The 13,778-nt window shown below is 35.0% G+C and overlaps 2 protein-coding genes across 3 annotated transcripts; one reads left to right on the top strand and one right to left on the bottom strand.

Annotated features, from left to right (window-relative positions):
- Nucleotides 1-639: 639 nt before the first annotated feature.
- Nucleotides 640-2,604, bottom strand: LOC148622177 (uncharacterized). The gene is made up of 2 exons (XM_088571799.1): nucleotides 2,489-2,604; nucleotides 640-2,275 (listed from the first exon to the last, which is right to left on the bottom strand). Exon 2 carries the CDS (start codon nucleotides 2,244-2,246, stop codon nucleotides 1,101-1,103), a length of 1,146 nt encoding a protein of 381 aa, XP_088427925.1. The 5' UTR covers nucleotides 2,247-2,275; nucleotides 2,489-2,604; the 3' UTR covers nucleotides 640-1,100.
- A 254-nt stretch (nucleotides 2,605-2,858) lies between these two features.
- On the top strand, nucleotides 2,859-5,456 carry LOC148622176 (uncharacterized). 2 transcript variants are annotated; one of them, XM_088571798.1, is made up of 3 exons: nucleotides 2,859-3,023; nucleotides 3,625-4,793; nucleotides 5,017-5,157. In XM_088571798.1, the coding sequence occupies exons 1-3, from the start codon at nucleotides 3,008-3,010 to the stop codon at nucleotides 5,023-5,025; spliced, it is 1,194 nt and encodes a 397-aa protein (XP_088427924.1). In that variant the 5' UTR covers nucleotides 2,859-3,007; the 3' UTR covers nucleotides 5,026-5,157. The 2 variants fall into 2 exon arrangements, with proteins under 2 accessions (XP_088427924.1, XP_088427923.1); XM_088571797.1 differs by having other exon boundaries at nucleotides 3,625-5,456.
- Nucleotides 5,457-13,778: the final 8,322 nt, after the last annotated feature.

Here is a 13,778-nt window from a genome sequence, read left to right as displayed (position 1 = left end):
GATATGAGAACTCCATACGCAGGTCCTGAAAGGATCTTGCCACAGATGAAAGAAAAGTTGACAATACGGAATGAGAAGTCATCGTGTTTGTCTTTTACTAGTAGTTTGGTCAATAATTTTCCTTTACTATCGATCTGTAAGTGTAGGTCAAGATATGAGGCTGATTTCACAGTGGATGTAGTATCCTTTATCTCAAGTTCTTTGGGGATAGATGCGATGTATAAAATCCCCGAAACTAGGATTGTTTAACGATAATACGTCATCTATATATCGGAAACTGAAATTAAAGGATCTAGCTAAACGAAGTTCTTTCTTTAGGATCAGATTATATATAAAAGCAGCCTTAAGAGAGTGAAGGAACAGGTCAGCAAGAAGAACACAAATTGTTCCCGTTGGAATGCCGACCGTTTGTTGAAAAACGCGTCCCCCACGACAAATGTGTTGTCGATGAAGAAGTTCAGCATTCTGAAGACATCTTTTTCCGTATATTTGGAAGATGATTTGGATTTTTTTTTACAAAGTATGAGGAATCTCTACCAGAACTACATATTTGTTTTTACCGTCTTTTTGGAGTAACAACGATGTATAATGTTTTTGAGTCGGGATTTTAATTGAGTATGGGGAATAGAAATATAAAAGTTGAAAAAATCATAGGTTTTAATATTATTGTATTCTGATAATAATCTTGAATTCAGGGTTTCCAGGAGATCTTTCGAATTTTTCAGGATCCACATTGAATTCATACCATTACGGGTAATAAGTGTCATGGTTGGACTGGAGACCCTCTTTGACAGCTGTGAGTATAGAAGTTAAAAGTTTTGAAAGAGGTTTGGTGGTATATTTTCCAGATCCATCTATGTATCGTTGTTTGTATGGATTCTTGTGGAGTTTATGAATCTAGTACATAGATCACAATCATCGTCTTTGGTAGAGAGACCAAACGAGGATAGCACAGATTTGTGGTTTTCCACTATCTCTTCTTTGGAGAGTGTGGTAGTAGTATAGGTCGTATTATCGTTAGCAATCGCGTTGATAATCTAGTAAAATGGTGTCATTCCGACACGGTTTAACAGTTTAAGGCATTATCACAGCTTGAACATTTATTCGCATAAAATTAAGAATTTTTTCCACCCTTCTTCTAAACTTCCTGCGAAAACTACGTATTTGTCACAGTAAGTAGCAAGACCATCTGCGCGTTCAGTTATAAAGTACTGAGCTAGCGCTTCCCGCCTTCTATGCATTCTTTCAACGTCATCAAGGTCTGTCCGTTTACTCCTGCTTTCAATGACTTCTTCCTGTTCCAGTGTTGTCAAGTCATTCTTGACTATGTCTAAAGGCATCACATCCCAGGCTGCCTCGCCTTCTACGTCGTGCTGAAACGGTTCTAAGTCACTCAACTCATGTCTGTAAATCTGTTCTGGTGTTAGAACTTCTATAATTACTGGTTCAGATTCTAATGGCATACCCCATGGACAGTTCCAATCATTATCGTATTTTATTTCCATGTCGAATGTTTCCCAATCGGAAATCCATACTCTTATTGAGGAAGGATCGACGGAGTTAGGGAAACGGTAACATGCTTCATTTGGGTCACCTGAAGGTACGGGAAAGTTCCTGGGTATACTACCCGAAAGATCTGAATAAAGTTTAAAAAATCTACCCAACAATTCTAAATATTCTCCTTCATATTGAGATATTGTTTCATTCTGTAACAGTGACTTTTCTATCTCTTTGGCATCATGAAATATATCACTAAAATATTCCGTATCACTCAATCTCTTAATTGTACCAACTTTGCTTTGCATGATAACATGGGCCATTTTTGCATATCTAAAACCAGTTGACATAACAAAGAAAACTGGATGAACACACCAACTTTCTTCAAAAATGATTTTTTTTAAATCAAATTTATATATATCACCATTGAGAATCGCGTCTTGGTATTCTTCGACGTCCCTTTTTACCGACTGTTTAAAGCTTTCGGCAGAGTGAACATTTGATTTCCATGGAAATAAATCAATGAAGCCTTTGACAGAATTGTGAGCACTTATTTCCTTAATACTGTAACTGCTATTATACTGAGTATTTCCATCAACAGGAATGCATTGGACAGCAGGCACGGGGACAATACTTTGTTCTTCCGGTTTTTGTGTGGTCGAATTGAGTTGAACGGAAGATGGCGTACTGCATATGTCAGATTGTTTAATACTGATTTCGGTCACTGATGAACTTTGACCACAACCCATATTGGAATATGTTCATTGAATAAGGATTCCTATTAAACATAAATTTTCAAAACATGAATGTTAAAATACGATTTTTTTAGTTCATTTTATAAAGTGCTCATTCTAAACTGACTGTTGACATACTTAATATGTGTAAACTGAAGAGGCGTAAATTCGAAAGAAAAAAAACAGTAAAGATTATTAACTACTAATCACACGCTTAAGATTCATTATAACGTTGTGAAAAAGAAAATAATACTTACTTCTCATCTTAAGACCAGTTCGAACCAAATTAAGGTAGCGTTATCTATATTATGACCCCATTCATGTTGAAATGCTCAAAAATTAAAAGACAAAATATGGACCACGAATTCATTTCAAAATGATATACTTTAAGTCAATAGGTATATTTTTAACTATTTTGTTTGGATTGTTGCTATAAACATGTTAAAAGGCTGCCGCATGATATTGATTAACAGCTGATGACTGGTGATTTAAAGTAGGACGGTTATAAACGAAGTTAATTACCAAAGATGTGTTAATCACACTTTATTTGAAGAGCGACCCCAAGGAAACCCTTAAAAAAAATATCTACCATATTGCCCAGAACGGGTGCCAAATTGTAATCATGGTTTTATCCCTACCGATCCTCATTAAAGATTTCTACATTAAAAGCAAAAGATTGAACTTATCGTGCATTTATTGATGATAACCGTATTCTAGGACTCTTAGTATTGTTTTAGAGATTAATGAGATGAAGTAATGGTGCTGGCAATGTCCGTATGCTTGGACACTTTGGTAAGTTTAGGGAGTCTGACAAGTAATAGACTGGTTCCCGATTGCAATATTCAGTGTGTTCCACGTATACTAATATTATATATAAACAGTTTAAAACTCAAAACAAAACAGACTGATTAATATCATTTTGTATTTACAACATTCCAATGATATTTAAACGACAATCCAAATTAATGCTTCGTTCCGTGCGTGGTGGAGATCACTCGTGAATATACCTGTAGGTGTGATTTTCAGAGAAATGATAATCGCATTTAATTTAAAAATCGTTTAAAATCATTTTTATTAAATTCCCCCCAACTAAAACCTAGGCAGATTTGATACAATTTGATTTTAAAACGTTGAAGTTTAAATCCGACAGCTAAAATAGTGTACGGAAAACGTGCTTTTGATAAACCGACAGTAATGATCATAAGTTGCTTAATTTTTTGTTCACACCATGTATCAATAGATTTTCCCAATGTATAGTTAAAAGTTCAGGTAATACTATTGCCCAATATTTGTTTGGAGAGGAAAATGCTGTGCTATAATGAAATGGCCATACTGCATAGGGCTCTTGATATAACATGATTGTATTTTTATCTTTCCTATTGCATCTTTTTAGGTCAAATCATGGATATCAACCACATGCCGGATGACATTCTGTTAGAGATATTTGGCTATGTTGACAAATCATTTCTTGTTACTTGTATTCAGTTAGTTTGCAAACGTTGGCGCGACATAGCATTTTCGCCTCCCCTGTGGAGAACCCTCAGTCTTTATTCTTCCTCACCGTTCGTTTCATCTGTTTCCAACTATAATGACAGACATCGTCAGAACTTTCTCAATAGTATTGGGCGTTATGTTTTACAGTTAAGGACACGGGTTCCCTTCTTCTGGTCGAGATTCGATCCAGTGGCGTTTTCGGATCTCAGATATCTTTATATTCGAATGTATGAAACCGACACAATCCAAAAAATAGGAGAAATCATCGATTGTTTTAAATCGATAGAAACATTTAAGCTTGATATATCTACATTCAGTGGTTTAAATGAAATCATAACTGTGTGTAAACGATTGACTTCTTTGAGAAAATTTCATCTTCGACACTTCTTTTGCAACCACTCACCACAGTTGAAGCTAATGCCACATGCGTTTCAAGTTTTATTCCAGAAAACTAATTTAACACACGTGTATGTGAGCTGTGGTGACATACATCTGGATCTTGCAGTCAAAACACTACTAAAAGAGAATCGAGGGTTAGTCGAGTTGGACCTTAGTCGATGTAGTGGTGTTACTTCAGTTGCATTCTCCGAATTATCACCATGCCTTTCTCTCAGATCGTTAAAGCTCTGTCGCACTGGTATAGACGATGATGCACTGAAAGCCATATCTGAAAATGTTCCTAATTTGTCTACATTGTCAATAAGCAGGTGTGTTAAAATTTCTGATACAGGCGTCAGGTACATTGCAAATAGGTGCAAGTTTCTTCAGGATATAATAATAAGCAATGAGTTTTTAACTGAATCCGAATCTTGTCACGTTACTCATGCGGGTATACATGCACTGGCTGAGGGGTGTAGAGAGCTACGGAGGATAGACATGAACTCGCATGATAACCAAATTGATTCTTCTGTACTAGTTTCTATTGGACAAATGTGTACCCAGCTACAAGTTATCAAGCTATTTTCTTGTAAATCTGTTGATGATGACTGTCTGAATTATATTTCGGATCTCCATCGAACATTACGTGTCGTCAACTTCAGCGACTGCACCAATATAACCGGAGTAGGAGTAAGTAGACTATTATACAAATGTTTATGGTTACAACAGGCTTGTTTTAAATCTTGTTTGGGAATTAGTTCTGTATCATTTCCATTAAGTGATAATCTCCAAACTGAACACGAAGTTAGGAATGATCAAATAGCGAAGCACTCTCACGTTAATACTCTTAATTTTCGATATTGCAGTGATTTGGATGTTGCGTCTCATATAAGTATATCACTGTTTTGTCTAGATTTGGTAGAATTGTACATATCAGGATGGTTTGAGCATGACCCTGACCATACCATTGTCAAGTTGGTACAGCGATGCAACAACTTACAGGTGATCGAATGTACGGGTGCTAAGGATGAAGAGGAGACTAACTTTACAGATGCTTCGCTATATGCCATGGCTGAATACGGTCATAATTTGAAACGGTTGATCTTCGTTCAAAACAAGTTGATTACGATTGACGGCTTTCGAAAAGTAATACAAAACTGTAATAATCTACGTGAAATATCAGTTTATGTTAATGACTCGTGTGTGTTATCTGCAGACGATGTCCAGTCACTAACTAATGACTTTACTGTACCTAAAGTTGGTGTTCATAAGTATAGTCGACTCACTACAACCTGCTTTGCAATTTCTATTCAACAGTATTAAAGTATCAGTTGTATACATTTCAATATTCAATGCCTAAAACTTATGTTATCTCATTCATGCTATAGGCACACGTCTTCACTTATTATCGTAGATTTCAGTTCATATATCCGTCATTCCAAAACAATATTTCGAGGATATTTTTTTTACTTTTTGAGACAATGTTGTTTTCAGGGGGTTAAACTCTTGCTGTTACAATTCAATCCGTTTAGCAAAATTCAAAAACATTCATGTTATATTATAAAGACTTATTTGAACAAGGTTATTTTACCACTGGGAGTGTATGCTGCAAGACTGAACAAGGTTATTTTACCACATGGAGTGTATGCCACAAGTCTTAAGTCATCATTTTAAAAATCATCATGAACTCATCGATCCATATGATGTGGTAATCCCGATCATGTTCACAAATCGAATGTTATAGTTTTCCCTTTTGTTTTAATATGGATTTGACATCGTATGAGCAATTAGGGGCAGTTGTTTCTAGAAAAGCAGATGCTTACCCTACAAATGCACGTGTTCCATACTCCAAGGTTGTTTGTCTAATTTATTCTTGTAGTTGATATGTACTATTTTGTAGTCTGTGTTTTGTCTGTTTCTCGGAAACTTAATTGGCAAAAGCGTTCTTTTTTATGCCTCGGTTTTATGCCATCACCACGTACCAAGAGGGACATAATTTTTTTTCTATTTATAAAAGTAATAGTGTCGATTTATTTTAAATTCCAGAATTATCGATGTATGTTAATATGGATCAATTTACTAGTTGCGATTGGTACATAACACCACAACAAACGAGCTGTGTTGTGAATAATATATTTCTATCGTTGACGGTTTTTCTTCTTGTTTTGTTGTACATTTGGTGTGTAGCAAAACATGGAAAGGAACAACCATGAACATTCGACATACAAAGTGTACGCAAAGTAAGTAAAAAACCGCTATATATACAATACATATTCAGTAACATAGAATTGACTTCAACCAATATTTTTTTATTTGCAGGATAAACACAATACAAAACCAGTAACCTAGCATATGGAAATATGGGTACGAAGCTAAGAAACGGGGGTTTCGCGAGGCTTTGCCGAGCGATTTACCCCCGTTTCACGCCAAGTAACCAATATTTCCGATATGCTAGGACACTGGTTTTGTATTGTGTTTATCCTGCAAATAAAAAAAATATTGGTTGAAGTCAATTCTATGTAAAGTCGCTTTTTTACTTTACGTGGTGTACAAAAGTACCCCTATCGCGCCTCTAACGACACAGCCGAAGTAATATCTTAGTGACAGTATGGGTAAGCAAATCCGTAATAGTCTGCCAATTCATTTTAAAATAATAATTCCATGCCGAAAAATGATTCTTATACAACACTACGGTTGCGCGGCTGGGTTATTTCTTGTTTGCGTAACCGGCGACGCACTTTTCTGAAGAAATTGTTGACAATGGGCGCTAAAATGAGTTCATAAATTTATGATTTATTTTGAACTTTATATCGTGAAAACCACATATCACAATACTATAAATGAAAAAGGTAACTGTTTTACACCTGGATAAAAACGTCAACAAGTCTTGTCAAACGCTTTTATTGTATCATGACGTCACGAAACGAGTCATTCATGGATGGAATTCGACGGTGGATGCATGTAAACATTAAGATTCTGGAAATTCAACGTCGGCGACCAGTCCATCTTAAATTGCGATGCAGGCTCCGTTTCACTGTCGGAAGACATTTGTGGACGACTACCGGTCGTCTGTAGTGGAATGCGGAACGAGAGGGATAGACCAGCATAGGGTTATACAAAATAACACAAAAAATACCCAGACACCATTTATTTATACATCACATAAAAACAAGTCACGATTTCAATATTCAAACTTTTAATTTCCAGTGAGGAGAAATATTGCATGCAGAAAACGTACAACATGTATGACTGATTTTCTAAGCGACATCATCATGGAGGTCGCCATATTGCTTAATTACAGTTTCCAAGGCAAAAAAGTAGTTTTCATAAATATAGATTAATAAGTCTTTGTAGACAGCACTAGTAATATACTTAGAAAAATGACAAAAAATATCAAAGTATTTTAATATTAGAGTTTTGTAAATATATATAGCAATATGACAGGGTTATATTATAAAACGTAAATGTGATACATATATATTTAAAAATGACTCTTTCGATGTCAGTGTAACGGAGATGACTATAGCTAGTTGATATTTTAATATTGCTTACGTATCAAACAGTTCACGTGATTTGGCTTTGGTCATGTGACACTGTTACCGATGTAAATAGTCGTAACGCTCATTTTGAGCTTGCCTCGGTGTTTTACGTTTAATGTTCGAGTCTCAGTATGTTACATAAGTTCAGTTTATTGCAAAACGAGTTTTACCCAGATCGAGTTCATAACATCTGAGTTGATATCCTTGCTCTGACTGATTAATTCATTTTGAACTGAGTATTAAGCGAGTGCGCGGTGCGGTTTAACGCTTCTTCTACAGATAGCCATATCAAATGTGTATCAGACCGTTTCTCTACTTTAAAGACTGCTACAGTCTGTACGTTCTTTGTTTCTGACCTATTTACGGTTTTGTCGTTTTTCCCAAAGGAATGTAACATTCCGGAGAATACTTGTGGAATTATTGGCTTGCTGATTTATTGAATGATTTTGGATATTTAGGCTTCTTTATACACTAAAACATTTATACTTACTGGTTCTCTGTCGACCGTCGAGCCGTGTTGAAATGTTAATTAGTAATTTAGGTTAGTCAACAGGTAGGATTTTAAATCCCACGCTTTCCACATGTAGTTCTTATTCACAGTGTTTAATGACAGGGCCCAGTGCACGAACAATCCACGCGGGGTGTACTGTATTAGGTTTGGTCATAGGTAGTAGTTATATTAGACAAGTAAATCTAGAAAAGCAAATTATTCAGTGAACATTCAAACACTATCATTTATTAAAAGATCACACTACTTAAACAGTTAGTTTGGTATTGTTGTTGTCTTAGATTTTGAAGTGTTAACTGGTCATTTTCACTGAGAAACTTGCACATACTGAAGACTCCCGTTGCATTTTTGGCGCCCAACTAAAAACCCACGGGGTTTGGTTAGCTATTGAGCTAGTGTTAGAGTCGTTCGTGGTACGAAGACTCTTAAGGTGGGGGGAATGTGGCAGGACGACCTACCTGCGTTGCAGTAGGTAGTGAGATTTAAATAGCCAGTTAATTGATTCGGCTAAAATATTAATTCTTTAGCCGAATCGGTTTGTCGCTTGCTTGTCACCGAGCGGTATAGGGTTCGATCCTCGGTGGCGGAGAATAATTTTGGAGTCAAATCATGCTCTCCCGTTACATTTGGCGCCCAACGTTGGCGTAGTTCAACCGACACACATACCGAGCCATAGAGGTTCACGAAAGATCGTAACTTATGGGCTATGGATTGTTCTAAGACAACTGAGGAAGCATCATGTTATTTCAAGATACAATAATTTCAAAAGTTTCTGCAAGGACATTGATACCGAAAAAGGAACCAGTGTAACGCTTCAAGATCAAAGTTCGATGATGTATCATGTGAAACGTTCCTGCTACAAGAACATTATTTAAAATTGTATGAACAATTTTATTAAGGAGGGTAGAATGTAATGGAAGTGACTTTAATCTGTTGACATGTACACAAGGTTTTGCTATTATCACGTGATTATCACAGGATTTCATTATGGATATAAACAGTAGTGAGCTGAGCTCGGAGTTTTACATTTAACTATTGTGTCTCTGTATTTTACATATACTTAATGTGTTTGAAAACGAGATTGCGTTAATAATACACGAGTAGCAATAGTCGCAATGATTGGTCAATTCAGTCGGCATTTAGTATTTAAAGCGAGTTCATCGCCGCGGTCTATAGATAGCCATTCAGGTATGTAGCACACTGTATCTACGCTTTAAGACTGTTACAGTTTGCACATTCTTTGCTTCTAACTTATCTACTGTCATGCCGTTTTCTCATAGGAATGTAACATTCCGAGAGAATGCTTTGGTTTAGATTTAGTCGGACCTTTCGGCTTCTTTATACCTAATTTATCATGAAATTGTTTGTATTTCTGGCTTTCTGTCGAGCTACAAATATAGCGCAGTAACCAAACGTTTAGGCTGTTAGTCAGTCACTTCCAGTTGCAAAGCCATACCGGTTAATTTTGAAGTTGTTAAGCGTTATGCATTGATAAGCGATATGCACCGCTGTTTTATATCAAAGGCTTTGTACTTGGTCAGATAAACTATGCGTTTCTAAAATGAGTTTTCTTTTATACAGTGTTATAGTTACAGAGCCCAGTGTACGAACATACCATACAATAGCGTGTATTTGTAAGGTTATTTAGTCTGAATATAAGTATTGACACGTAAAATCTAGAAAAGCGAATACAGTAGTGAATGTTCGAACATTTTCCACAGTTGATTAAAAAGAATACTTTATACCGTATACTATACAAGAAATCTTACTACCTATAGTACATTTCAAAGTGTTAACTGGCCATTTTCACTGAGAAACTTGCACTGAGAGAAGATTCCCGTTACACCAGCTAAGTGTTAAAGAACCACAGATATTTTTCTCTCTCTCCCAAAATACAAGATGTTGAGACACGCATGCTAGGTTGTGTTGTCTGGGAAGTGTTGTTGACATATTTAAAAGTTAATGTGTATCTTATGGTTTATTTTGATCCCAGTGACATGATAACATGGGAAACATCGAAATTATAGGTTGAAATACATCTTAAAACGTGGAACTGGAGTAGTACGATTAACATTGAAATTACAAGTATTTCCATTTATTCAAACACAGTAATGTAACAAACATAAAGCATGGAAGTTCTGAATGCGAGGCAATACACCGTATGATCAAATGAGAATCGAAAAAAAAAGGTTTTGCAAAGTATGAAAAAAATTAACTTTACACTAGTAGTGCATTTTTACACATCAGCACTTAACACACAAATTAAGGTATATTTAAAATAAACCACGTGTAAATATAAAATATTCTTTTAATGATACATGATTATCATTGATTAAATAATTTAACAAATTTAACATCATAAATTACAGGGACTTGAGTAGTCCGAATTTCCTCTGACCCTGCAACCCTCCTCTTTTTTATTTGGATATTGATATGTTGAGTTGGGGTCAGAACGATGTGCCATACAAAAAGTTATATACCTAATATGGAGATTCCGCGGTACCGCGGAATACCGCCCTTAAACCGCTTGTAACGACTTTCAAGTTGAAATTGTGCATGTCACACCTACCTAGTTCGATTCCGAAATCGTGTTCCTGTATGGTGATACCAAATTTGCTACAAAAATGACGTTTTTTTATCAAGTTTTGATCATTTTCCACGAGAGACCCCGTTTTGTTGACATTTTGAACCGTAATAGAGCAACAGCACCTTTATCAATATATATGTTTATTTATATCCTATTTATATCCTTTTTATCCTTTATATGTTTTGTTAAACCCCTTTATAAGACCTGTACTCTGGTGAATGTTGTGTAATAGGTTACATTCCGTTGAACCCCTTTTTAAGACTTGTGGCCTGGTGGATGTTGTATATTAGGTCCCTTTGAACCCCTTGATAAGACCTGTACCCTGATGAATGTTAGATATTAGGTTCCGTTGAACCCCTTTATAGGACCTGTTCCTTGGTGAATGTTGTATATTATGTTCTGTTGAACCCCTTTATAAGACCTGTACCATGGTGAATATTGAATATTACATGTAGGTTCCGTTGAACCCTTTTACAGGACCTTTACCTTGGTATATTATGTCCCATAAACGCCATTATGAAACATTTTTGTTCATGTTTAGGTACATGTATTCTTTTCATTAATGGAGGTCGGAATTTTCCACCTAATTAAACGTTGAAAAGTTCAAATATTTATTACTTGGAGTCATTGGAAAGCTAAGACACTATATAATTGTATTTGATTATACACAAGCCTGTTTGAAGTACGGTATTCGAAAAAAAAATATTATATGTGAAATGGAAGAAAATATGAAATTCCGAAAATTCCCTATTTTATGAAAAACTCATTATTGTCATATCGAAACTGAAAAATACGCGCCTGAAATGAGAAGGTATGTTGGATACATCGATTATTAAAACATTAGTACCCAACAAGTATATTGTACATCGTTTATATATCCAAAAAATAACATTTGGGTTCATGTTGAGGTACTTTTTTCATGGGTAAGGGTGGCAACTTTTCACCTAACTTGACTTAATTAAAAAAGTTCAAATATTTTTTACTTGGGCTCATTTTGAAGCTAAGATACTATACTAATGTACTGTATCATACAAAAGCTTGTTTAAACTACGGTATTCTGAAAAAAAGACAATAACGGGTGATATAGAAGAAATTCAAAAAATTCCCCTTTTTACGATTTTATAGTAATTGTTACCCCAAAGGGAAAATCTAAGCGCCTGAATTGATCAGGTATGTTGTATATATATATATCTTTATTCTCATTAACCTTAACATAGGTACAGAGAAATATGACAAAACAAAATAAAATGTACAATTGTACAATAATTATCAAATGAACAGAAACATAGGAGGTACACAGATATCAACAATTTACCCAGGAGATTCTAATTTTTTATTAATAATATTAATAAATTTGCATAGCTTAACTAGCTCTGGTGGATGGCTGCTATTCATTAATTCGTTGAGTTTAAGAATATTGGGGCGTAGATAAAATTTTTGTATAATATGCATCTTTCGTTCATTATTAAGAGCTGAACAAACCAGAAGATAATGAAATTCATCCCCGATATCTTGATTTTGACATAATGTACAAGTTCGATTTTCTCTTGAAATATTAAGCCATCTACCAGATTCAATAGGTAGTTTATGGTTCATAGTACGAAATCTGCAAAGAGTTATAACATTTTTGTCATTTAGAATGTTGAAATAATTTTCAAACTTTAAGTTTTCTTTGTAAATCTTATAATTAAGAGCTTTTGGACATTCATGTACTTTGGATAGCCAGTTCTGTTTAAAATTGTCTACAAGTGTTTGTTTTATAGAGGAATATAACCATGTCGTGCTAACGAATAATTGTTCGATCCACACATGCGATTTTCCGCTATCATCTAGTATCGACTTAACATATTTAAGCCACGGAGTATTAACAAAATTCTTGTGCGCCAGGCGATAAAGAATACAAGGTATCTTACCATCGCTACCACTAATGAGCTTTGCCCAATAGCTGATAATTCGCAGTTTAATACATATATCAAGATGATAGCGTCCGAGTTCCCTGTATATCATGAAAATCCGGAGTCGATTTTTTAACGTTCATAATTAATTTACAGAATTTAATATGCACCCTTTCGATGACAGAGTTATTTCCCGCGCCCCAAACTTCACAACCTTATAGCAGTATTGGCTGTATAATCTTATCAAATAAATCTATTTGACATTCTATGGACAGGTTGTGTATCCTTCCATTCCGTATGAGATCATACATCGCGCGCGTTGCCTTATCTGCGTTATATTTTTTTCGCTTTCGCAAATCCTCCTGTCCTAGAAAAGACAACTCCATGGTACATGAATTCATTTACAATATCTAATTCCTTTCCATTTCATTTACAATATCTAATTCCTTTCCATTGTATTTCAAACTAATGTTATCAAGGGGTCTTCCCTTAGAAAATATAACAATTTGACTTTTATTCACATTAACCTTTAGTTTCCATCGAGTACAATATTCATGTAATGAATTCAATTGGTTTTGAAGATCAATTGCAGTTTCGGACAATAGAACAGTATCATCTGCATATAATATAAGAAAAAGCTTAACATATTTATCAAGTTCTGTTTCTATATCACCTGAGAGACTTTATAAACCACAGATGTTATTCTCAGACATAAAGAGAGAACAATATAGGGGAAAGGTTTTCCCCTTGTCTGACTCCAATATTACATGGGAAAAAATCAGAGTATTCTACACCATTAAATATTCTCGACTTTATATTACTATACATATTTTAATAACATTATACAATCGATGATTCTAATAATTTTGACCATAAACCTGGGCGCCAAACTGTGTCGAAAGCTTTAGCAAAATCTATAAATGCACAGAAAAGTTTCTTCTTTTTTGTTTTAATTGTTCAAAAAGCAAATGTAATGAAAAAATGCTGTCAATAGTAGAATAACCGGAAGTCGGAAACCAAACTGATTCTCATTTAAGAGAGAAAAATCTTCTAAGAAAGATGTCAACCTATTATTCAATACCGATGTGAAAAGTTTACCCATGCAACTAAGAATAGTGATGGGCCTATAATTTTTGGGGTCAGATT

This window comes from Perna viridis, chromosome 3 (genome assembly GCF_037379345.1).
Source record: "Perna viridis isolate PV_CMFRI_1.1 ecotype Kerala chromosome 3, ASM3737934v1, whole genome shotgun sequence".
NCBI lineage: Eukaryota > Metazoa > Mollusca > Bivalvia > Mytilida > Mytilidae > Perna > Perna viridis.
The sequence above is the reverse complement of the archived record's forward strand: the minus strand, read 5'-3'. Positions and strand labels throughout refer to the sequence as shown.

Bases quoted from the DNA above. Each gene is read 5' to 3' on its own strand.
- LOC148622177 (XM_088571799.1), bottom strand. From the start codon at position 2,246: ATGGGTTGTGGTCAAAGTTCATCAGTGACCGAAATCAGTATTAAACAA.